General features: G+C 38.3%; 2 protein-coding genes across 4 annotated transcripts in view; both read left to right on the top strand.

Annotated features, from left to right (window-relative positions):
* The window catches only part of LOC131980964 (voltage-dependent R-type calcium channel subunit alpha-1E-like), a 49,277-nt gene extending 33,960 nt beyond the window's left edge, over nucleotides 1-15,317 (top strand). The window contains exons 24-47 of one of the 3 annotated variants that reach the window (XM_059345261.1): nucleotides 138-197; nucleotides 339-445; nucleotides 1,823-1,919; nucleotides 2,018-2,178; nucleotides 3,668-3,805; nucleotides 3,947-4,148; nucleotides 4,243-4,407; nucleotides 5,347-5,457; nucleotides 5,576-5,656; nucleotides 5,918-6,037; nucleotides 6,150-6,215; nucleotides 6,987-7,078; nucleotides 7,211-7,385; nucleotides 7,479-7,606; nucleotides 7,896-7,992; nucleotides 8,820-8,925; nucleotides 9,157-9,264; nucleotides 9,349-9,449; nucleotides 10,290-10,396; nucleotides 10,481-10,580; nucleotides 11,386-11,490; nucleotides 11,880-12,015; nucleotides 12,205-12,368; nucleotides 13,523-15,317. In XM_059345261.1, coding sequence (XP_059201244.1) covers nucleotides 138-197; nucleotides 339-445; nucleotides 1,823-1,919; nucleotides 2,018-2,178; nucleotides 3,668-3,805; nucleotides 3,947-4,148; nucleotides 4,243-4,407; nucleotides 5,347-5,457; nucleotides 5,576-5,656; nucleotides 5,918-6,037; nucleotides 6,150-6,215; nucleotides 6,987-7,078; nucleotides 7,211-7,385; nucleotides 7,479-7,606; nucleotides 7,896-7,992; nucleotides 8,820-8,925; nucleotides 9,157-9,264; nucleotides 9,349-9,449; nucleotides 10,290-10,396; nucleotides 10,481-10,580; nucleotides 11,386-11,490; nucleotides 11,880-12,015; nucleotides 12,205-12,368; nucleotides 13,523-14,029 — 3,234 coding nt within the window. In that variant the 3' untranslated portion in view covers nucleotides 14,030-15,317. Of the gene's footprint in view, nucleotides 1-137; nucleotides 198-338; nucleotides 446-1,822; nucleotides 1,920-2,017; nucleotides 2,179-3,667; nucleotides 3,806-3,946; nucleotides 4,149-4,242; nucleotides 4,408-5,346; nucleotides 5,458-5,575; nucleotides 5,657-5,917; nucleotides 6,038-6,149; nucleotides 6,216-6,986; nucleotides 7,079-7,210; nucleotides 7,386-7,478; nucleotides 7,607-7,895; nucleotides 7,993-8,819; nucleotides 8,926-9,156; nucleotides 9,265-9,348; nucleotides 9,450-10,289; nucleotides 10,397-10,480; nucleotides 10,581-11,385; nucleotides 11,491-11,876; nucleotides 12,016-12,204; nucleotides 12,369-13,522 lie in introns of all 3 variants that reach the window. The other 2 variants (XM_059345263.1, XM_059345262.1) reach the window with 2 other exon arrangements.
* A 1,036-nt stretch (nucleotides 15,318-16,353) lies between these two features.
* Nucleotides 16,354-21,241, top strand: LOC131980965 (RING finger protein 11-like). Its single transcript, XM_059345264.1, has 3 exons — nucleotides 16,354-17,001; nucleotides 17,376-17,545; nucleotides 18,630-21,241. Exons 1-3 carry the CDS (start codon nucleotides 16,879-16,881, stop codon nucleotides 18,799-18,801), a joined length of 465 nt encoding a protein of 154 aa, XP_059201247.1. The 5' UTR covers nucleotides 16,354-16,878; the 3' UTR covers nucleotides 18,802-21,241.
* The last annotated feature ends 442 nt before the right edge of the window (nucleotides 21,242-21,683 follow it).

Genomic DNA, 21,683 nt, shown 5'->3' with positions numbered 1-21,683 from the left:
GTGTTAATTATTTTTTTATATAATGACAATTAGTATGCGGTATGGAATTAGTATGTGTTAGGAATCCGTGAAAGATGTAAATGAAAGTAAACGTAAAATATTTTTTATCAATATTTCTCTGTGTGTAAATTATCCAGGTCCTCCGTTATTTCGATTATGTCTTCACTGGAGTGTTCACCTTTGAAATGATCATCAAGGTGAGGAACTGAAACATGTCTTTTCTCCACTTTGACAAACCCAATACACATTTTTAAACAACTATATATATTCTATATGCACTGTGCGTATTGAATCTGTTCACTTTACGTGTCCGTGTGGGTGTTTTGTTTGTCCTCCAGATGATAGACCAGGGTCTCATTCTGCACGATGGCTCTTATTTCCGAGACATGTGGAACATCCTGGACTTCATTGTGGTGGTGGGGGCTCTGATTGCCTTTGCTCTAACGTGAGTCACTGTATAGTGCTGCCTGCTGATGACTAACGACTGACTCACTGCAGTAAATCATTTTCTTTTAGAGCATACAGTATTGTTATAAACGGCCTTCCCTCAAACACACCTTTTGCAGCTTCAAAAATATGTTGCTACATTGCAGCTGCAAATATGGAGGCATGCATGTTTCTTTACAGTGCATAACTCAATTTAAATGTCACTTTGTTCTGAGTGTGCCAGATAACTCGATAAACCTTTTGTGCCTTTTGTTGTACTGTACAGGATTTTTGTATGTTAATTTCTCTGTTGTGAATATAGCTGTGATCCTCCGAGCGCTGCTCACGGTGTATCTCTTTTTATGCCTCAATTTTTCTCTGTTGTTCCTGTGGATTTTATCACTGTTGGGGCTACCAGGAATGTGATGGGGTAAAAATTTCAGTCACACTAAATGTAAACGTCTCCCATACGCTTCTCAAATATGTCTTTCATTTTCATTGTGTATGATTTGTGTGTGATACTTTGGTGTACTTTTGTTTTTTGTCTTCTAAATCTCACCACACTGACAGGTATCAGGGGTAAGATTTTTGCTCATTTGGGCACACGAATGTGTCATTCTGCCTTCTAATTAATGATTTGTACACTCATTTAAACTGATTTTTCAAATAATAATAATAGGAAATAACACATTGTTGTGATATCCAACAAAGCCCAAAGTGTATCCATGTTTCTCAGTTTAAACTTTACCACACACACACAGCTCAAACTTGGGTTTAATATATGTTGAATTACAAATAATAATAATAAATATAATAATATTAAACTTTGTACAGACCCTTTCAAAAGTAGAGTTACCGGGAGCTTCACAAAATACAACACCATTAAAATATAGGTGCAAGGATAAGTCATAGAGAAATACAACAAAAATATCATCATACAAAGAAATGCAAAAAAAACACACAAACATCAGCAAAGTCGCAATAATTCAATAATTCAGTTGCATGAGGGCAGTGCTTCTGACCTATAATAACTTAATGCTATTAGCCTAATTTGGCAGAGTAAAGACATTTGAAGGCATAATGATTTCATGATTTGAGGACAATAATTATAAATGCATGTGAACTTATTACTAATTTGTTTTTACAGATAATTAATTCAAAGGCACAAATTGCTTGAATTATCAAGACTTTTACCCGTGACACATGCTGGACTCCGCACAAACACACTCAAGATGACGTTCTGTGTTTCATTGTGTTTTTTGATATGCACTTTGTGTGTTGACATTTTGCTTTTACTGTTTTTTTCACTGTTTTGAATGTGTCTATGCCATGTGTCCTTGTTCACTAGTTTGAGCGTATAACTATGTTCCTAAGTGCTGCATTTCATTGTCAACAGAAACAACAAAGGCAGAGACATCAAGACAATTAAGTCCCTCAGAGTTTTGAGAGTTCTGCGGCCTCTTAAAACCATCAAGAGGCTTCCTAAACTCAAGGTATGATGCAAGGACCCTCCTGTATTTGGTTTTTGGTGTTATTTCACACATATCTGACAGATTGCACTTGCTTTGTGATGCCTCTTTATTCTCCACAGGCTGTTTTCGATTGTGTGGTCACATCTCTGAAGAACGTCTTCAACATCCTCATCGTATACCAGCTCTTTATGTTCATCTTTGCTGTCATCGCCGTGCAGCTCTTCAAGGGGAAGTTCTTCTACTGCACTGACAGCTCTATGAATACAGAGAAGGAATGCCAGTAAGTGCATATGAGTGATTCTCATGAGGCCAGTCTAAGTTATGTCTGTGAAGATTATAAGGACATACTTTATTAAACTAAATACATTTCACTTTTATATGAATTAACAATATAGCCATAATGAGGCACAATTCATTGTTTTTTGTTAAAATAATATTTTCTATATTTTTAAACATATTTTTGATTCACAAATTCATCACCATAATACGTCCAGATAAAAATGTCATGGTTTCCCCACACTTATATACAATAAATATTTTAAAAAACCTTATAAAAATAAATACACATTTGTTTAAAAACGTATAATTTAACATAATATAATCAAACATAACGGTTTTTAACAATGTATAAAGAACAAAATCTGAATGAAAATTGATGAGAAAACGTGGTTAGATGTTATGATAATGATAGAATCGTTTGCATTAAAACATGTGTATATTTTAATAAAATACATTTTGGTGATACCCGCTACCCTTGAGCATATTTAAGTGCTTGCCAAAGAAAAAAAAGGGGAAAAAAACCCTTTTGTTGTTGTTGTTTTTTTATATAAAAATGTGTTACGGTAATGAATTTTGTTGCTCACAGTGTCTCTAAAAATGTCAGAAAATACCTTAAAGTTCTTTAAATAGACTATAAATTCATATTAAACAGTGACTTTAGATTGTAAATGTTATAAAGGGTCAAAGAAAATATGTATTGACAGACCTGACAAATGATGAATTCAGACTTTTTATACATCAATATCATGTTGTAGTTATTTTTAGGTCATTTTTTTCTGTTTATTGCCATTAAGTCACAGTAAAATCTGTTTTATTTTGGGTACAAACTGATGTATTTGTGCTGATTTTTGACATTTTTTAAATATACTTAATGTAAAAAAATCAGCACTTAATAAAATAAATCTAGTGGAGCAAAAAAATTGGGGGATTTTTTCCTGCACTATTTCTTGCCCTACATATAATGTGAACTTCAGGGAAAATCCAGGCTGAAGTAATAAACCACCCAGCCTTGAAAATGAAACCAAAACCACAGAAATTATATTAACTAAAGATTTTGTTAAATTACTAAACAACTCGGTAACTCAGTTACTATCCAGAAAAACAGAAGAAAATTAACTAAATTACACATCTCTATAGAACTTTCTGGCAAGGAGTACTACACAGAAACTACTCATACTACTCAATATAAACTACTAAATAAATTTAACAAGCATGACCATAAAAGTTCTGATCTTTGAGAGCACTAGAAAAATCCTACACAGAAGTCCTGTGACAAATTACCTACAGCACAGAGACAGTGTAAGAAGTGCAGCTCCTCAGACTTTATATTCTGTATCCCCAAATGGCCTGTGATTGCAGATCCCCAGATTCACCAGTTAATAGTATTTTAACGTAGTAAAGGCTTTAATGTCTTTCTCTGCCTTCAAACTGCTGGTTTAATCAGTGAATTAAGCGAAACAATGACCTCCGGGCCGCTCTGCTCCCTACAGAGGCTACTACATTGACTACAGCAGAGACAAAAAGGAGGTGAAGAGAAGAGAGTGGAGGAGACACGAGTTTCACTATGACAACGTCTGCTGGGCCCTGCTCACACTGTTCACCGTCTCAACTGGAGAGGGATGGCCTCAGTAAGTGGATTTTCAGTCAGGCGAACAGTTGTTTTCCCCCCAAAAAATCTAGTTTAAGCAATTAAAATATATGTCAATTTCAACTTAATATCCCAAAAAAGATAAATTACCTCTCTTTTTTTCTATCTTTTTTCCTGCTAGGGTACTGCAGCACTCCACCGACGTTACAGAGGAGAGCATGGGGCCGAGTCGGGGGAACCGGATGGAGATGTCTGTTTTCTACGTGGTCTACTTCGTTGTCTTCCCGTTCTTCTTCGTCAACATCTTTGTGGCTTTGATAATCATCACCTTCCAGGAGCAGGGTGACAAGATGATTCAGGAGTGCAGTCTGGAGAAGAACGAGGTGTGGAGCAGTAAAATATAGATATCCAGACATACACACTGTTACATTCACACATATTCATTCCTGTCTGTTTTGCGTGTTTTTTGTCCATCAGAGAGCTTGCATCGACTTTGCCATCAGCGCCAAGCCGATGACCCGCTACATGCCCCAGAACAGACAAACCTTCCAGTACAGATTGTGGCACTTTGTTGCATCACCTTCTTTTGAATACACGGTGCTTGTCATGATCGCTCTCAACACGGTGGTGCTCATGATGAAGGTAAAGCACTCAGCAGGACTCAATAAAACAGTATATACTTTATCATGTTTGCATGTAACAGTGCGACCAACTATAAGTTACAGGTTTAAAAAATGCTTGAGAGAAGTCTTGCATCACAATAAACATTGAGTCCCTCTTCATTATTTCTCAGCAGGTTGTGTACTGTGATCAAAGGAAAACACAGTACACACAATTCAGCTTAATTTTTGATTTCTGTCTGGCAAGGTGACAGGCACAAATACAATCACAATTAAATCACGTAAAAGAAATAATACAAAAGAATAGCACTGTGTTAATTTGCTCAAGGTCCCTATTCTGAGAGACCATTTGATAGCCATTTTTCGTAGCCTTCTTAAAATGTATGCCGGCTTCAGAGAGTTTCAGAGATGCTGGAAGTTTACTCCATACAGTTGGGGCCGAGAAAAAAGTGTTTTTGGCATTTAAATCTGGGATAAAGGATAAAATCTACTGAGCTGCTCTTACTTTGGTTGATACAGTTTTGTCCCAACCAGTGGTAATTTGATTGGATTCTAAGACAAGGCCCTCTTTTAAAACTGTCTGTTGCATTTAAAAGGAGAAACTACATCCGACACTTGAGACAAAATGTTGAAATGAAAGAATCCTCAAAATTCACACAGTTCTTTTCACAGCGTTAATGGCTCAACGAATGTGAAAGCAAACCCCAGATTTAATCTTGTTTTGGAATAGCCTATGTTCGCTTGGCAGCAACACACACTTCTAGTGGGTCGTAAATGATTATTGAGAGGGATTGTTTTTATGTCAGTCTATTGTTTCTTTTTAGGGTTGTCATACTAACTGAAACTAACAGCTGTGTGGAATCTATAAACCTCAGATATTTCTCGGAAAGTGGTTGATACTGTTGTGTTTTATGCAAAATCTATTGTCTGTTAGTAAATTCAAAGTGCTCTTTTCCTTCAGTACCACTCAGCCCCGACAGCGTACGACATGGTCCTAAAACACCTCAACACGGCCTTCACTGTCCTCTTCTCCATGGAGTGTATACTCAAGATCATGGCGTTTGGCTTAGTTGTGAGTATTAACACAAGAAGTGATCAGTCAGACGCGATTTAAATCACATCTAGCTCTACTGATGAAGAATTTGTGTATGCTGACTCAAATCACTTAAAATATTTTCTTTTCCCCGCAGAACTACTTTCGAGACACTTGGAATATTTTTGATTTTATCACTGTTCTTGGCAGCATCAGTGAGATAATTGTGGATTTACAGGTAAGACACTGCCAAGACACCATTCATTTTCACAATGTTGTGACCCTAAAAAAAAAGACACAAATAGCCAGCATTAAATGCAGCATTCATTCTTTCCAAGTTTCCCTCGTGTGTTACGATCCCTGCCTCCAAACACAACTTAAGTCATGTTGTGATGATTTTTGCCATCTGTGTTTTACATCCTGTCTCTCCCTTCTGTCTGCCACTCTCTCCCTCCCTCCCTCTCTGGTGTCACCCTCTCTCCAACCATTTGCGCGTCAGTCCGTGAACACCATCAACATGAGTTTCTTGAAGCTTTTCCGAGCAGCCAGATTGATCAAGCTGCTGAGACAGGGTTACACCATCCGTATTCTGCTGTGGACCTTTGTACAATCTTTCAAGGTCGGACATTTGTTTGCTTCCTCACACAAGGATAGTGACAATATTTTCAATGCAATATAAATTATATTCATGACAAGTACTAATTAAGTCTTTGCTGTTTCTCCTCCAACAGGCTCTTCCTTATGTCTGTCTCCTCATTGCTATGCTTTTCTTCATATACGCCATCATTGGAATGCAGGTATCTTTTCACTTTCATGTCACAAATAAGGCTTAAGCATGTACTGAATGAACACAAACATGATGAATGAATCTCTCAGATGTTTCCTCCAATGCTAGCCGTTTTGATGTGCTCTGCTCTTTTCACGGTCAGTCTAGCACAAGCAGTGGTGGTGGGCAGGGCAAGAGGCCAGATCCAGAATTTCTCAATAAGGGAGAAAGAGTAGATGTGTTTACAGCCACTTTAGTTTCTTTTCTGTTAACTTTTTATAAAGGAAAAAAATATATATTTATCTTTATATTCATATTTATATTTATGACATGAGCTAATTTGAACTACTTATTGATATTTAGTTATATAATTGATTGCTTTCATGATTTGATTAATGTCTTATTTATATTTTTAAATTTTAAATATGTGGAGAGTTTGTTAATTTTTAGTTAATTTTGATCTGTTTATTGAAATTAAGTCACAGCAAAATTGTTTTATTTTGGGTACATAATGATGTTTTTTTTACATTATTTAATAAAATAAATAATAATAAAATAAGTGTACAGGAGCAATAATTTGGGGGATTATTTCCTGCACCATGTCTTGACGTAAAAAACAACAACAACAAAAACCTAAATGGTAATGAGTTAATCTACACAGAAACTACCCATACTACTCAATATAACTACTAAATTGATTTAAGAAAGGTAACCATAACATTTCTGCTCTTATAAATATATATGGAGATAACAGTAATGTGGATCCAGTGAATTATAATTATAATAAATCTGTTTTTTGCAGGTATTTGGAAACATCAAGCTGAATGATGAGAGTCACATCAATCAACACAACAATTTTAAGACGTTTTTCAGTGCGCTGATGCTGCTTTTCAGGTAGGCTTATCAAAAAAAACAACCTGTCAAGCCTTGATGCCTTCAGTTTCGGTCCTCATAATTCTCATAATTTTTAGAAAATTAATCTTAGATTGATGTCTGCTGGGTGTTTGTTTGTGTTTAAACCGCCAGGAGTGCGACAGGGGAGTCCTGGCAGGAGATCATGCTTTCGTGTCTCTCGGGTCAGGAGTGTGAGCCAGACACCTCCCTCTCCCCCTTCACCACCTCTCCAGACCACGAGGGAGGCTGCGGGACTGACTTTGCTTACTGCTACTTTGTCTCATTCATCTTCTTCAGCTCGTTTCTGGTCAGGACTCCACCAAAATTACTTTCTGTTTGTGTATTTGTAAATTTCCCTGTTGCCTTGCACACTGCTTCCCTTCTTTATGTCCCCTTTCAGATGTTAAACCTGTTTGTGGCTGTGATCATGGATAACTTTGAGTACCTGACACGAGACTCCTCAATCCTGGGTCCCCATCACCTGGACGAGTTTGTTCGCATTTGGGGGGAGTATGATCGTCTGGCATGGTAAGACTTCATATTTATTGCAGCATGTTCAGTTTTATTTAGCCTCAACATTGATGTTCTCTCTTCATCCAGCAGAGGGCTGTCAAAGCATGTGAAACACATTTATCAGTGCAATGAGCTGTCGTGTTCAAAACAAGCTGATCAAATTCCAAGTCCAAAAGAGCATCTAGAGTTCAATGTGCTGTTTCTCTTCATCTGTATTAGATCTGAGTTTTATACTGACTTCTCCTTAACCTCTCCACCTGCTGCTTCTGTTTGTCTGTGCCTCCCTTCACCTATCCCGTTGCAGTGGTCGTATCCACTACACTGCCATGTATGAGATGTTAACACACATGTCACCACCCCTGGGCCTGGGCAAAAAATGTCCTGCTAAGATCGCCTACAAGGTACTGAAAACATAATCATTTTTTACTAAACACATATAGCTAGATGAAATGAAACTAAAGTAAAATCCTTTAAGTATGATATAAGTCTGTACTACAAAAAAGAGAAATATGAATTATAAATAACAACATACTGTTGTAAGTTAGGTTGAATTCAAAACTTTATTAGTTGTTTAGAGCTTGAGATGTTTAAAGCTAAAATGGGTTACTTCCTGATCATTTATAATGTTCAGCTGGTGTGAAACAAATAATTTAATTTTAAAACATAGTTTGTACAAACTACATTAAAGGAATAGTTTGGATTCATTTTTTTATATGTACTCATTCATAATCAGTATTTAACCTACACTAGACCGCTGTCAGCACGCCCCCAGTTTGGAAAAGCAGGCAGTAGTAGCAACACAGAAGCTAAACAATGTACCAGTGAGGACGGGGGCGGCAGCTAAACGTATTTTAGACACCTAAAAGATCAATGTCAGCTGTGTACGCTATATTTTGAAGATTTTTAACACTTTATCTTGTCATCTGACATCCCTTTACAGCGTTGAACTGAAGCCAATTATCTATGCTCTCTTCAAAGCCAACAAACTCCATTGGCAAAAACGTGTTGTTGACGGCAACAGTAGTTAATACACTGACTAGCGATAAATTACTCATACAACCCTACTTCAAAAAAATCAGAACTATCCCTTTAAAACAGGTGTTGAATAAAACTGGGACTCCGGCGAATAATTGCAAATTTATAGAGACTAAATGATTGTGTGGTATTTTGTGTTGGAAATGTAAATAATTGGATGATTCAATCTCCTTTTATCCCCGTTGTCTCTTAGAGGTTGGTGTTGATGAACATGCCGGTGGATGAGGACATGACCGTCCATTTCACCTCCACCCTGATGTCGCTCATACGCACAGCTTTGGAGATTAAAATAGCTAGAGGTCAGAGTCACTAATTAGCATGTCATGACTGGAATATAGCATCCAGAGGGTTCAACTGAAGATCATTTCCATTATTGTTTATTTGTAGATTATTACTTTTAATATTAGATTAGTTGTATGGTCTGTAAAATTACATGGTACGTTTTGTTTCTTTGCTTGAGAAATGACATCACTGGAGTCACTAATTGTATAAAATTTTGTATTGTGGCTGAATGTGGATGTTTGGCACAGGTGGTGAGGACCGTATAGGTCTAGACAGTGAACTACAAAAAGAGATCAGTATCATTTGGCCTTATCTGCCCCAGAAGAACTTGGATCTACTGGTACCTATCAACAAAGGTCTGGCTCTTACTATGGAGGAACACACAATGAAATGCTGAGAGACAAGCAGTAACAGTTAATGTAGCGTGTCTGCCCTCACAGATACGGACATGACGGTGGGGAAGATCTACGCTTCGATGATGATAATGGACTATTTCAAACAGAACAAAGCCAAGAAGCTCAGGCAACAACTCGAAGCTCAGGTCAGCTCTGCATGTGGTTATCGACTTCCTCACCCTATTTTACAATTGTGTATTTAGAGAAAAGAGGCAAGGAGAAGAAGAAAAACAATCCAACGCCACAGCAGTTACAGATATTTCTATCATCTGTTACATTTCAATTGTGAAGCATTATTTTTCAATGATAACAGAACATGGTATAGCCAGGCTTCTTTTCCATACAAACAAACATTATGTGAAAAAAACAAAGGAAGAAATCACTTCCAAGAAAGAAAGACAAATCTAAATATATTTTGTGAATAATAAAATTTATAAATAAATGAAAGAAAGAAAGAAAGAAAGAAAGAAAGAAAGAAAGAAAGAAAGATAGAAAGAAAGAAAGAAAGAAAACAATAACAATTAAAACAATTCAAATAATTGATTTAAAATAAAATAACAGTACTAATGATCATAGTTGTATGACATCAGCTGAAAAAGGCTGCCCGGTCGTTCATCTATCAAATGGGATATTATGTTATCATTTCAAATTTTCCTTCAACTTCTTTTGGACACATTTAAGACACAATTTGATAAACTACATAGAGAAACAAAAAAGGAACGGAAAGACGTAGTAATGCTGTCTCGTCTTGCCTCCCATGTTGGCTGTGTTTCTGAAGCATTCATCGTTGTAACATAACTACTGTATGTACATAGAGGCAAGTATGGTTATTTGCACATGTTACCTTTTTATATTGTCTTTGGGGTTGGGGTACTCCATCCTCTTTGATCCTCTTAAATATGTGCCAAAAAAATGTGAAAATAAAATTGGACTGAAGCCCTCTGACATCAATTTGATATGTCGTGCTTTTGTTTCTCTCATTTCAGAAGAGCAGCTTAATGTTCAAGCGTCTGGATGCCTCTACGCTCCCCGAGGACATTCTGTCGAACACCCAAACACTACCGATGATGGCTCACAGTGCTGGCTCAGCCCTGTGAGTCTGTGCACATATTTGTTATATTTGTACTTGTGTCTCTATGTATATGTTTGTTTACGGCTTCTCTTTGCCACAATACAGGACCAGAGGAGGCTTTGTGGCTCTGAGCCCCATCTCACCTCAGGAGCTGTTTTTGCAACCCATAAGCTCCGACACTGAGGCTGGTCAACAGCAGAATCCGGTAAGAAAGAGGACCAATATGAGCCTACAACCATTAAATCCACAGCCACAGATTACAGCAATGTTTGGGTTGTGGCCAGTTAAAAGAAACAGAAATTTACCTCCTCAAATTGTTTCTTGAATCATTTCTAGAGGTCAAATTAAAAAAAGCATTTTTTTTCTTTTAAACGTTATTCTGTTATTCTTTTCACAACCAAAGTGCAACACACATCTGCTGTTGCTGTGACTTTTCTCCATGCCTTGCAGAGCACGGCGTCGCTGCTCTCTGTGCTCTTTATGTCTTTGAGTCCTGTGGAGGTTGGAATAACAAAGGCAGATGTCAAACTTGTTGTTTTGCTGTGTCTCTACTGTCTGGTTTTACTAGTCTACATTGCTTGCTAGATGAATGATATATTAGTCTGAAAAACCCACATATTAGTGTTTGTTCTCACAGAGGAATGTGTTCGGCCCCGAGACAGATGTCGTCTGGCTCTGTTTGTGTAGCTATTTAGAACTGCGCATGACTTGAATGTACTACCAAGCTGAAATATGGACTCCATCTTTCCCTGTTTTGTTATTTGTCTATTCTTGCTCGTCTGCTCCACTGTTTCTATTCCTCCTCGAAGTCAGTTTTCCTGTTGTTAGTTGTTAATCTGTCCATTTTTGGCTGGAATGGCTTCTGATTGGATGGCGATGGTGATGCCTCAGTGATGAATTGGCCCTCCTCTCACCTGAACTGGACCTCCGTATATAGAGGCAGTCCTGGCGGGGACGAGCTTGATTGGTGTCTCTCCTTGCCCCCCTCTCTTGTTTCTGTACTCACCTAGGTGGGCGAGTGCAGTAGGGGGATTGAAGCCCCACAGGAGCTTCCACTAGGGAGGGGTCTGTGTGTGCGGGCCTCTTCCATGCCCCGTCTGGCTGTAGAGTCGCAGGTACACACATCTTCCGTGCTGGATCACGAGGACGTCAGTGGCTGCATGGGCTCTTGTTCCTTATGTGATGCCGAGAAGTTTTAATAAGTTTTGGTTTGTCTTTTGCTACTTTGGGAGTCTGATTAAGGTTTAAAGAATTGTTAAAGTGGGGTTTTACCGTTGAATGCTGATGCCTTCTTACCTTGAACTCTCTCATCTCCAGAATAGAGGAAACTAAACCTATTAGGATGCACTTTTTTTGCACTGACTACAGCATGTTTTTCTTCTGCAGTGATCTACGTTTCTTTTAAAGAATAATAAATAATCTGAATGTAACTATAGTATGTTTAATGCTTCCTTTGTGTATGCACCTTGTGCTTGCCTGTTTGTCTGTTGTCACATACAAGCAGACAGAGGTTGCAAGCAGCTCCATGAAGCGTTCAGCCTCCACTGTTGCAGATCAGCGGGTGAACGGCCTTTGGGAGGAGGACAAAAGTCCTGAAAGAGTCCTTTATCGACCTCGTCACAAAAGCTACAAGGCTGCTGGTTAGTCCCGGTCACGTATTCTTATCACATCAGCTTGTGTGCATACAGTATGAAGTGTTTATTTTCTCTCTACAATATGTGCAAAATACAGGTGAAATGCAGAAATAATAATGCAAAATAATGTCCCACCTTTTAGCCATCTCTTTGTCATTTAATGTTTTCTCCTCACCCTGAATATCTTCCCTCCAGTTTCTCGGTCAGAACACTGGCAGCAGGGCGACAGGGAGCGTGGCCGGTCCAAGGAGCGCTGTCACCTTCTTTCTCCAGATGAGTCTCGCTGTAACTCAGAGGAAAGAAGTTTGCAGCCCTCACGGTCCTCTAGTGTAGACAGAGCACACGCTCAAGATAAACAGGTAGGTCAGAAAAGCTCTGTCCAGCTAACTGATTCAGGGATTTGGGTGGAAACTTAATACCACAGCTCATTAATGCACAGACTCCAAATAACGTCACCAACGCAAGATGATTTTCACTCAATAGCCGAGCCAAATAAACCAGACAAATCAGTGGCGGTTCTACACAGGGGCCTACAGGGGCCACTGCCCCTGTAAAGAAGCCTTTGGCCCCTGCTGTGGCCCCTGTGTCAAATTAATAATAAAATTATCAATTTATAACAATGAATAATGGAACAATTCTAACCTTTTCGTTCAAACAATATCTCATTGTACACAAAAGGAACCCAGAATGTGAACATTGTATAATAGTTTAACTCTATGGAGTCTTAGAGGGCTATTTTGTCCATTTTTGAATCCTTTTCATGTCTTCACGTGTCTTTGTAAGTCATTTTGTGTCTTTTTTGGTCATTTGTGTCTTCTTTGTGTCTGTTGTTGTGTCTTTTTCAGTTATTTTGTGTCTTTTTTTGTCATTTTGTGTCTTTTTTTGTCATTGGTGTCATTTATGTGTCTTTTTTGTGTCTGTTTTAGTTATTTTGTGTCTTTTTTTCATCATTTTGTGTCTTTTTTGTCATTTTTATGTCTTCTGTGGTTTTTTTTTTGTTATTCTGTCTTCTCATTTTGTGTCTTTTTTGGTCATTTTGTGTCTTTTTCAAGACATTCAAAGATTTTGAATGCTTAAATATCATCTTTGCCATTTTTTCATGTGCTAATGCGCCCCTCTGATTAAACACTGGCCCCTCCCTGGCCCCCACAGTAAAACTGGTCTAGAACCGCCACTGAGACAAATCATAATCGGTTGTCGCTTTTCACTTGTAACTAATAAATGTAGCTTGTGCAACTGTTGTATAAAAGCTATATCACACTCGAGGTCATGATTATAGGATTAGGATTATCTTTGGCACTCGGGTAGCGACTTTGTCCCTACAGCCAAATCACAGCTGCGATCATATAGACAGTACATCACTCCCTCTCGTGTGATTTTGCTTAATTACACTTTATAACAACTGACAAATTTCATACTCTTCATTGGACCTCTTTAAAGTCAAAATGAAAATCATGAAGACAATTCATCAAGTCATGCTTTGCTTTATTTTTGTCCTTATCCTCGCCTTCAGGGCAACAGCTCGGACAGTCCTGTGCCCTCCACCTCAGAGTCCAGCACCCCCAGCGGCCGACGACCCTCATCACAGCCCCGATCTCGCCCTCACATTTCTTACTCCCCACTACATCCCTCCGTCGGCGAGGACGAGGATGAACAAGGCAGCCCAGCGACCACGAGGCGGGGCAAGCCGGACTGGGAAACCCAGGAAGGGGTCGCAGACGAGAGGCGGAGCGAGGCGGGCCGACACCCATCCCCACCTCGACGCTACCCCTCCGAGCCGTTCCTGGCCTCCCAAGAGGGCGACCACAGCCCAGACCCCTCCGGCCCCATGGAGACGTTGACCTTCGAGGCGGCCGTGGCCTGCAGCCTGGGACGCTCAAACACCGTCAGCTCGGCCCGCCCGCGCTTGCGGACTGGTTGGCAGGTCCCCAACGGACACTTCCGCAAACGCCTGGCGCAGACAACCTCTGCCACGGGCTGTGATCCTCTCAGCGACACAGAGGAGGACGACAGGTGCTAGGGACAGGATGAGGAAGGAGGGGGAATCCCAGAGAGGTGTTAGAAGACTCTGTATGGCAGAGTGAAGGTCAATGTGACTCTTTTTGCATCAGTGCTTCGAGGCCATGAGCCATCTGGATATTTGATGAAAATGTGAAATCCAAAACAAAACAAAAGAACAATACTTCCTGAAACTGTAGTTGCCAATTCACACAGAACACTGACAATAAATAAGGTCTATTTCCTGACTTGTACTTGATGACAGAGAGTAATAATACATCTCAAATAGTTGCGGGATGCAAACAATAAATGAATGGATAAAATTATGTAATTTGTGTCAATAGGTATTTTCATTTCTGAAGATGTTTCTAAATGATTCAGTGTTGCTCTTAACAGTATTTATCTGTGGGGTGTGTGAATATGTAACTACATTTTCTTATGAATTGATTGTTTTGTAAATACATTGTGATCATCACACCATTGCCATTTATTAGACCTGATCAATACAACAAGCCATGACACAGAGGCAATCTGATACTTTACCAGACAATGTGGATACTAATAAGTAACACTCAATAATGCTGGATTTTTTTACAGTATGAATGAATGTGCAGGGGGAAAAACTGCCTGATTTCCCCCGTCATTTTACTTTTTGGTATTGAACATAATAAGTTGTGAGATATGAACACAGTAATAGAATAACATTTTTAAAAAAGTTGCTTATTTGTTATTTCACCCCGCATTAATGTTAAATCATGCCTCCAACAAACCTCAGACCTTTAAAATGATCCTTCGAAACTGTTTTATTTTAACCAGTCTACACCCTTTAAATGAGACTTTCAATTCATTTGATTTTGATAATTGTTTGGCGTGTTTACCATGAACTGACATGAAAACAAAATCTTTCATCTTCTTTTCCACCTTTTTCTTCCTTGTGAATATTGTATGAACCATTGCAGACGATGACTGTAGAAACACTTTAGACACCCCATGACACATTTGCTTCACAAACTAACATTACTCTATTACTTACTAATAATGTACAGAGAAATTATGCTGTTTGTAACATTAAGAGAAAAAATAATAATAAACAGTATCAGCTGATGAGCTTTAAAGGTAAAGGAATGTTTGGAAATGTTTATTTTAAGGTTTGTGTTTTTGTTTTATTTGCCTGAAGAAGGCCAATTCTGTGAAACTCACTTAACCAAAAAACATGGCGATTTGTATCATAAGCTCCTGGAATGCAAATACTTTGTGGGTTTTTATGTGTACAATAGCTGTATATACAAATAAAGGTGTCCTCAAGTTGCCACTGTTACTGGATGTCTTTTTATTTGTTTTTTTTAATATATATATATATAAGAGTCTGGAAAAACCTGAAAAACCTTAAAGCAATAATAACTTACGCAGAAAACAGTTCATGTTGGAAACTGACAGTTTGTAAATTTATTCAAATGTATTTATTGTACTTAGTAATGGTGGAATAAGTATCATACTGTAAAAATACTCAGTAGGTAAGTATTTGTTATTTTACTTACAAAAGTATTAGCAACAAGTAATTATCTAAACTATTATGGGAATATACTCATTAGGCAGCAGAAAAGCCCCTTTTATTGTAATGCTACCGTATCATTTACTGTATTATCCAATTATTATTACTTTAACATTACTATTACTGTTGTATGGTCGAGGTGGAGCTCATTTAAAAAACCCATACTGTATAAACATTTCTAGTTGGTAATTCTACCCTTAATATATAATTTTGGAAACTCATATGTTTTCTGAGTACGATTTTAATCTGAAAAAGCAATAAAACTAACTAACAACTTCTTGGAAATACAGAATTTGTATGGTTATAGCCAAGCTTTGTTCCAATCAGGGTTTTTTTTCTCTCCATGTAACACCTTTTTATATAAAACTGATGATCATTTTGAATGATTTTTTTTCATTACAATAATTAATTTTTCAACAGAGTAAGTGTCAACAATGATTATTTTTTATCATTATTTTTCATTTATTGTAAATTATTTAAAAAAAAATTTGCATGAGCCATATATTTTTTTATTGTTTCAACTATTAGAATGTGCAGTTAATCATACCAGTTAATTTAACAAAGAAATACAATAATGGAAAAATAATAATAATAACAACAATAATTATTACTGTCGTTGTTGTTATCATTATAATTATTATTATCACTAGTATTTTTCATTATTATAAAAAATACTAAATTTTGGTGACAGACTTTTTCAGATAAACATCTCTAAAGTCAATTTTAGTGATTGAAAGAGGCGGGACTTCAGCTGTCTAGATGAATACGTCAAGGAAATGATCCAATCACCGCGCAGAATTACACCTATGCGTCATATCCAACGGACCGATAACATGTTCTCCGACTGAAGAAAGAGCTAGCACGGAAGCAAACTGTTTAATGTTACTCACGAAGTTCAAAGACGGGAATGTCGCCACAGTCAAACCCGCAGGCCGCTCAGTGTTATAGCCACAGCTGCTGCTGAAGTAGATATTTTGCAGAAATAGTGATTCGTACAAAGGAATGAGAGATACTCACCAAGGAAGTCGACCAGCTGGCTAGCGAAAAGTAGCTAGCTAGGCTAGCTGTCGTTAGCACGGGAGTTCTTTGTTTTGTTTTTCAGTTGGAGGTCCGTGTAAACATGAAGAGAAACTAGTTTAACATTTGACTTTAGTGCGGGAGTTGTATAAGCATGCGTATGGTTATATTTAGCAGGGTGTAGTTGAACTGTAAATGAATGGTCTCTGGGATCTTAGACAACATTAGCCACCGAGAGCAACTTTAGCAACAAAGATCGGGTTTTTATCGTCGGCCAGGAAAAGGACTGGAGACACGAAGACATGGGCAACTGTCTCAAGTCCCCGACATCAGACGATATCTCTCTGCTTCATGAATCCCAGTCAGACAGGGCGAGTTTCGGGGATGGGACAGACCCTGACCTGGAGCCCCCTCCACCGTACCAGGTAAGAAACTGCTCACTCCCAGGGTTTTAATTTAAGAAAATAAAAGCTTCTCACACCCTTAGAGCAAGGTTTTACTTGTGTAATGTTGGAAAAACGCCAAAATGTTCTTATACAGGGGGTTATGTTCATGCACATATGTCTTTATCCCGTGTTTCGTGCCGGCCCTCTTTCTAAGTCCATTCAGCAGAATTCCTGAGTAAACAAACAGGTTTTAGTGTAATTGTCATTAACTGGCCTGACAAGAATGTCAACACCAGACAGCTGCCTTATTCTCCAGTCTAACTATGCACACAGCCGCACCAGTCAGACCTCTTCATTTCCTCAAAGTGAGCTCATACAGTAGATAATTGTTTTTTTTGTCTGTCTGTCACCAGGAGCAGGCTCACATGCCCATGTACCACCCCACACCCAGTCAGGCCCGTCTGGCCACCCAGCTGACAGAGGAGGAGCAGATCCGCATAGCTCAGCGTATCGGCCTCATCCAGCACCTCCCCAAGGGTGTTTATGATGGAGGGCAGGATGGCTCTGAGAAGAAGATCAGAGAGTGAGCATTTTGTGTTTTTGGTGGTGTTTACACAGAGGGAGGCTGCAGGCCACCAGGCGTTATATATTTTTTTACTCCTGCCCTGAGTATCCATAGTGTGACAATAACATTTATTGTCAAATAAGGATGCTAGGATATGGTTCATATTGGAAAACAAGTCATTAGAACATATTTTATTTGTTTATGTATGTGCCTTATTCCTTCACTTAAATTTGACTAACCTTACTGGAGTTTACCTTTCTTATCCACATCTTACTTATTTATATATGAACTTGTCTCTTCTATTTGCACTTGCACCTCCATCTGTTTCTATATGAGCTCTGTGCTGCCTCATATATGTAAATTATATATGTATTCTCATGTTCTTGTTTTTTGCATGTAAAACATGGGGAATTACATTGGTCTTTGAGTTACATTTATATTCTGTAGACCTTTTACTAGAAGTCTTAGTAGTATGGCCTTATAGTGCAGGGGAAGCTGTAGTTGATTACTTGAGCTGAAACATCAGTAGATTAATAAAAGTCCTAAATGAAGGAAACATTTAGTCAATTTGTGATTTTGGGCTATATAAATAAACTCAATTTTACTTTAAAGTAAATTATTAAAAAGTAATGCCAAGCTTTTAGCTTGTTAATATAATGATTTGCCTCCATCTTTTTTGTTTTATATAATTTAAACTTTATCTTTAGATTTGATAGGTAGTCGAACTATTTTCAGACATTTTTATCAACTAAATTAAAAAATAATATAAATTAAATCAAGAAAAAAAAATGTAGCAGGCCCAATTTTAGTTTATAAAATGTCATGGTAGCAGTATTTTTAAGCTGGATCAGAGAATAGTTTTGCATTTGTGTATGTTAGACTGAGTTAATCAATTCAGTTCTATATACCTGTGAAGCGTCCTTGAAGACCAGTAAGAACCAGCATTTAAAGTTATATGAAGATATAACTAGAAGTTCTAGATTGTTTGAAGTCTCATGTCACAATTTCAATTTTATAGCAGTGTGCATTTGAAGCTACTACAACTAAAAGATGTGTTTATGTCAGGAGGGGACTTACAGCTGTTTATTTGGTCTCTTTTCAGATGCGTGATCTGTATGCTGGACTTTGTATACGGGGACCCCATCCGGTTCCTGCCATGTATGCACATCTACCACATGGACTGTATAGACGACTGGCTGATGAGATCCTTCACCTGCCCCTCCTGCATGGAGCCTGTGGATGCTGCCCTGCTCTCCACCTACGAGACCAACTGATTTTTCAGCCCCCCCCCCAAGCTTGGTTCAAACACAGCCCTCCCCCCCAGCCTCAAACAACACACACACACACACACACACACACACACACACACACACATACATATACACATACACATGACAGCTGCCCTCTTATAGACTGAGAGGAGCTTTAAAAAATGTGTTGGCTGTTTTCTTGCACTTTGAAAAAAATCAAAATTTAACTCACCTAACGTTGGCCTTCCACACCCCCTGGTCCGAACAATAAGCTGGTCTTAAATGTCAGTCACACAACTGTTTCCAGACGATCCCGCATGAGTGTGTTTGTGATCACGTAGGGTGTGTGTGTGCGTGTGTGTGTGTGTGTGTGTGTGTGTGTGCGTGTGTGTGTGTGTGTGTGTGTGTGTGTACCGGGTTGCTTGATGACTGCATCTCCACTCGAGCTGGTCTCGGTGGTGTCTCTCCCCAGTTCACCTTCATTCCCACTTAGTTGTCATTCAAATGAATAATTAGCTAAACAGATTATTGACCAAAACGCTACAAGGTGTTGCTACAAATCTGTTGGATTCAATTTGAAGTTTTCTGTGCCAGCAGTAAGACTTCCTCAATATATTGATCTCCTGCTCTCACATTAAAATGGCCCTACGCTTTTGGAGGTGGGGGAACACACAGCAACACAGCTGAAGTTTACACTGTTGGTGTTAGATAATAAAGGGGAAATCTCTGTCCAGTTTGTCAGGATTACAAGAAAAATATGCACATGCTTATCAGAAGTCACCCAAAGTTTATAAGTACACAAAGTACACCTACAGGAGATCAAAGCTATGTGATATCTGTCCGCTAGGAAAGGCCAGACTTCAAAGAAAACGCTTTGAATTGAAAGGAAAATTTTGTTGTGTAACGTGAATGTTTCACCGGGCGGTGTGTAAGTAGCTGGCAGCCAATGTAAAGGGCTCATTTGTGCATGGGCAGGCGGATCAGTCAGTCAAAATTAGAAATGCTTGCACACACTTTTCATCTGATCCAGAGATTTGCACTTTACTTAGAGGACAGTATCTAAACAATATATTAATATATGTACCTTATAACCTTGCACTATCAATACTTCATTCCTTTATTTCCTGAGATGCAAAAGCTCAATAGCTGAAAAAGGTATTTTCAAAGCTGTCAGTAGTCACTTATCACATTGAAGTCAGCCTGAAGATGTATTTCATGAAATCTGTGATTCAGTAGTGTGAGCCTCCGCTTTGTTCCGCTTGACTTTTGATTCTTGTGTGTTTTTGTGTGTGAGTGAAGGGACAGAGGTTTGCTCCGGTTTAAAGGAGGAGTTCCACATTTTTGGAGATACGCTTATCTGCTTTCTTATCAAGAGCTGAATACACCAGTTGATAACGAGCATCACACAGTATTTTGAGCACACAAACACTGTAGCAACAGGAGTTGGACAGTACTGTATTTACAACTGATTTAATGGACACAAATAAAACAGAAGTGCTAATAAACTGTTTATTGCAACATAATTCACGACTGTTGATGCACAGAGCTTCCATCTTTGATTTTGAGGCCGGGTTGTTGAGATTTCTTCAACTTTCTGAGTAGGAAATCCAACTTCCAGTTTAAATTAATGACTGAAAACTCAAAAATTCTGTCTGCAGTTAAAATGGAGTGCACCATAAAGAGGGAAAAACTGCTACCTTGACTCTAAGATCAAACATATACTTAGCAGCACTTCTGATGCTCAGTGATTGGTGGTTTTATTTTAGGACGATTTGAGTGTTCGATAATGTGTAAAACATGTAACTCCCAGTAAAACCATTTTTAGTGCAGATTAATCACAAACAAGATATAACATGTTAATTAATTAACTTTAAAGGTGCTGGTAGGCCTATTTTTGAGCCATGCTAGCTGTTTGCCCCTGCTTCCAGTCGTTATGCTAAGCTAGTTACCTTCAATCGTCTAGCTTCATAATCTGTGTACAAACAGAGCGAATCAATCTGCCCCTCCTGGCAAGACAGCGATAAGCAAATTTAGCAATATGTGGAACTGCTCCTAGAAGAAAGAGAAGAGGCTACATTTGTGAAGTTGGAACTTTAATCTTTTTAGATTCCACATTTGTCTTTTTCTTTAGTTTACGTCATTTATTTCCATTCACTGTAGTTACATTTCCTTTTAATTTGTAGCATTGTTTGTTCAAAGTGTGACTGTCTTTTTTTCTGTTACCTGTGTTTTATCTTGTGTTACATTTGTGTAAAATCCACTTTTTATTTAGGACGAGACTATATAACTTTTACACTGGTTTAAGCCTGACTGTGCAAACCTCTGTCCCAAATGAATTTCAGAGTGTGAGAGACTTCTTTTATGGTGTGATAGTTAAAACTGAGATATCAAGTTTTTCCATTGAGCTTTTCCTTTGCTGTGTTTTTCATCTTAAGTTTATTCTAAAGATTAATATTTCCTGTAATCTTGTTTTCTCTCTTTCTTCTTTGGAAGGCTAAAAAGCCGTCATGTAAAAAATAAAGAGGAAAAAAAAAGTTTAAACGCACAATATGTGATTTTCTGCTGCCAGGGGTCTCTCAATCAGAAGAATAACAAAAGATGAAGTTTGGTGATGTCTTAAAGTACTATGAGATCATGGGAGTTGGGCTTTTGGGTTTTTTGCGCCAAATTGCCTGCAGAGGTGTCCTCTCCAAAACAAACAGACCTAGTGATTAAAACCCGTAATAACGCTGAATTAAGCAGCTCATCTTGTTTCTCTGATAGCTTAAGATCCAGATGCTGAGGAGGTTTTTATCTGGACCCGTATTGTCCGCAGAGGTCTCCTCCTCACCAAAACAAACCGGCCTGGTGATTAAAACTGATGAAAACACACACTAACGCAGCATCGCATTAAAATTAAGTGTTTC

Source organism: Centropristis striata, chromosome 11, assembly GCF_030273125.1.
Source record: "Centropristis striata isolate RG_2023a ecotype Rhode Island chromosome 11, C.striata_1.0, whole genome shotgun sequence".
Taxonomy (NCBI): domain Eukaryota; kingdom Metazoa; phylum Chordata; class Actinopteri; order Perciformes; family Serranidae; genus Centropristis; species Centropristis striata.
This window is presented reverse-complemented; position numbering and strand designations above follow the sequence as displayed.

Coding starts and splice junctions, on each gene's coding strand:
- LOC131980965 (XM_059345264.1), top strand. CDS start 16,879: ATGGGCAACTGTCTCAAGTCCCCGACATCAGACGATATCTCTCTGCTT. Junction 17,002..17,375: donor AGCCCCCTCCACCGTACCAG/GTAAGAAACTGC, acceptor GTCTGTCACCAG/GAGCAGGCTCACATGCCCAT. Junction 17,546..18,629: donor TCTGAGAAGAAGATCAGAGA/GTGAGCATTTTG, acceptor GTCTCTTTTCAG/ATGCGTGATCTGTATGCTGG.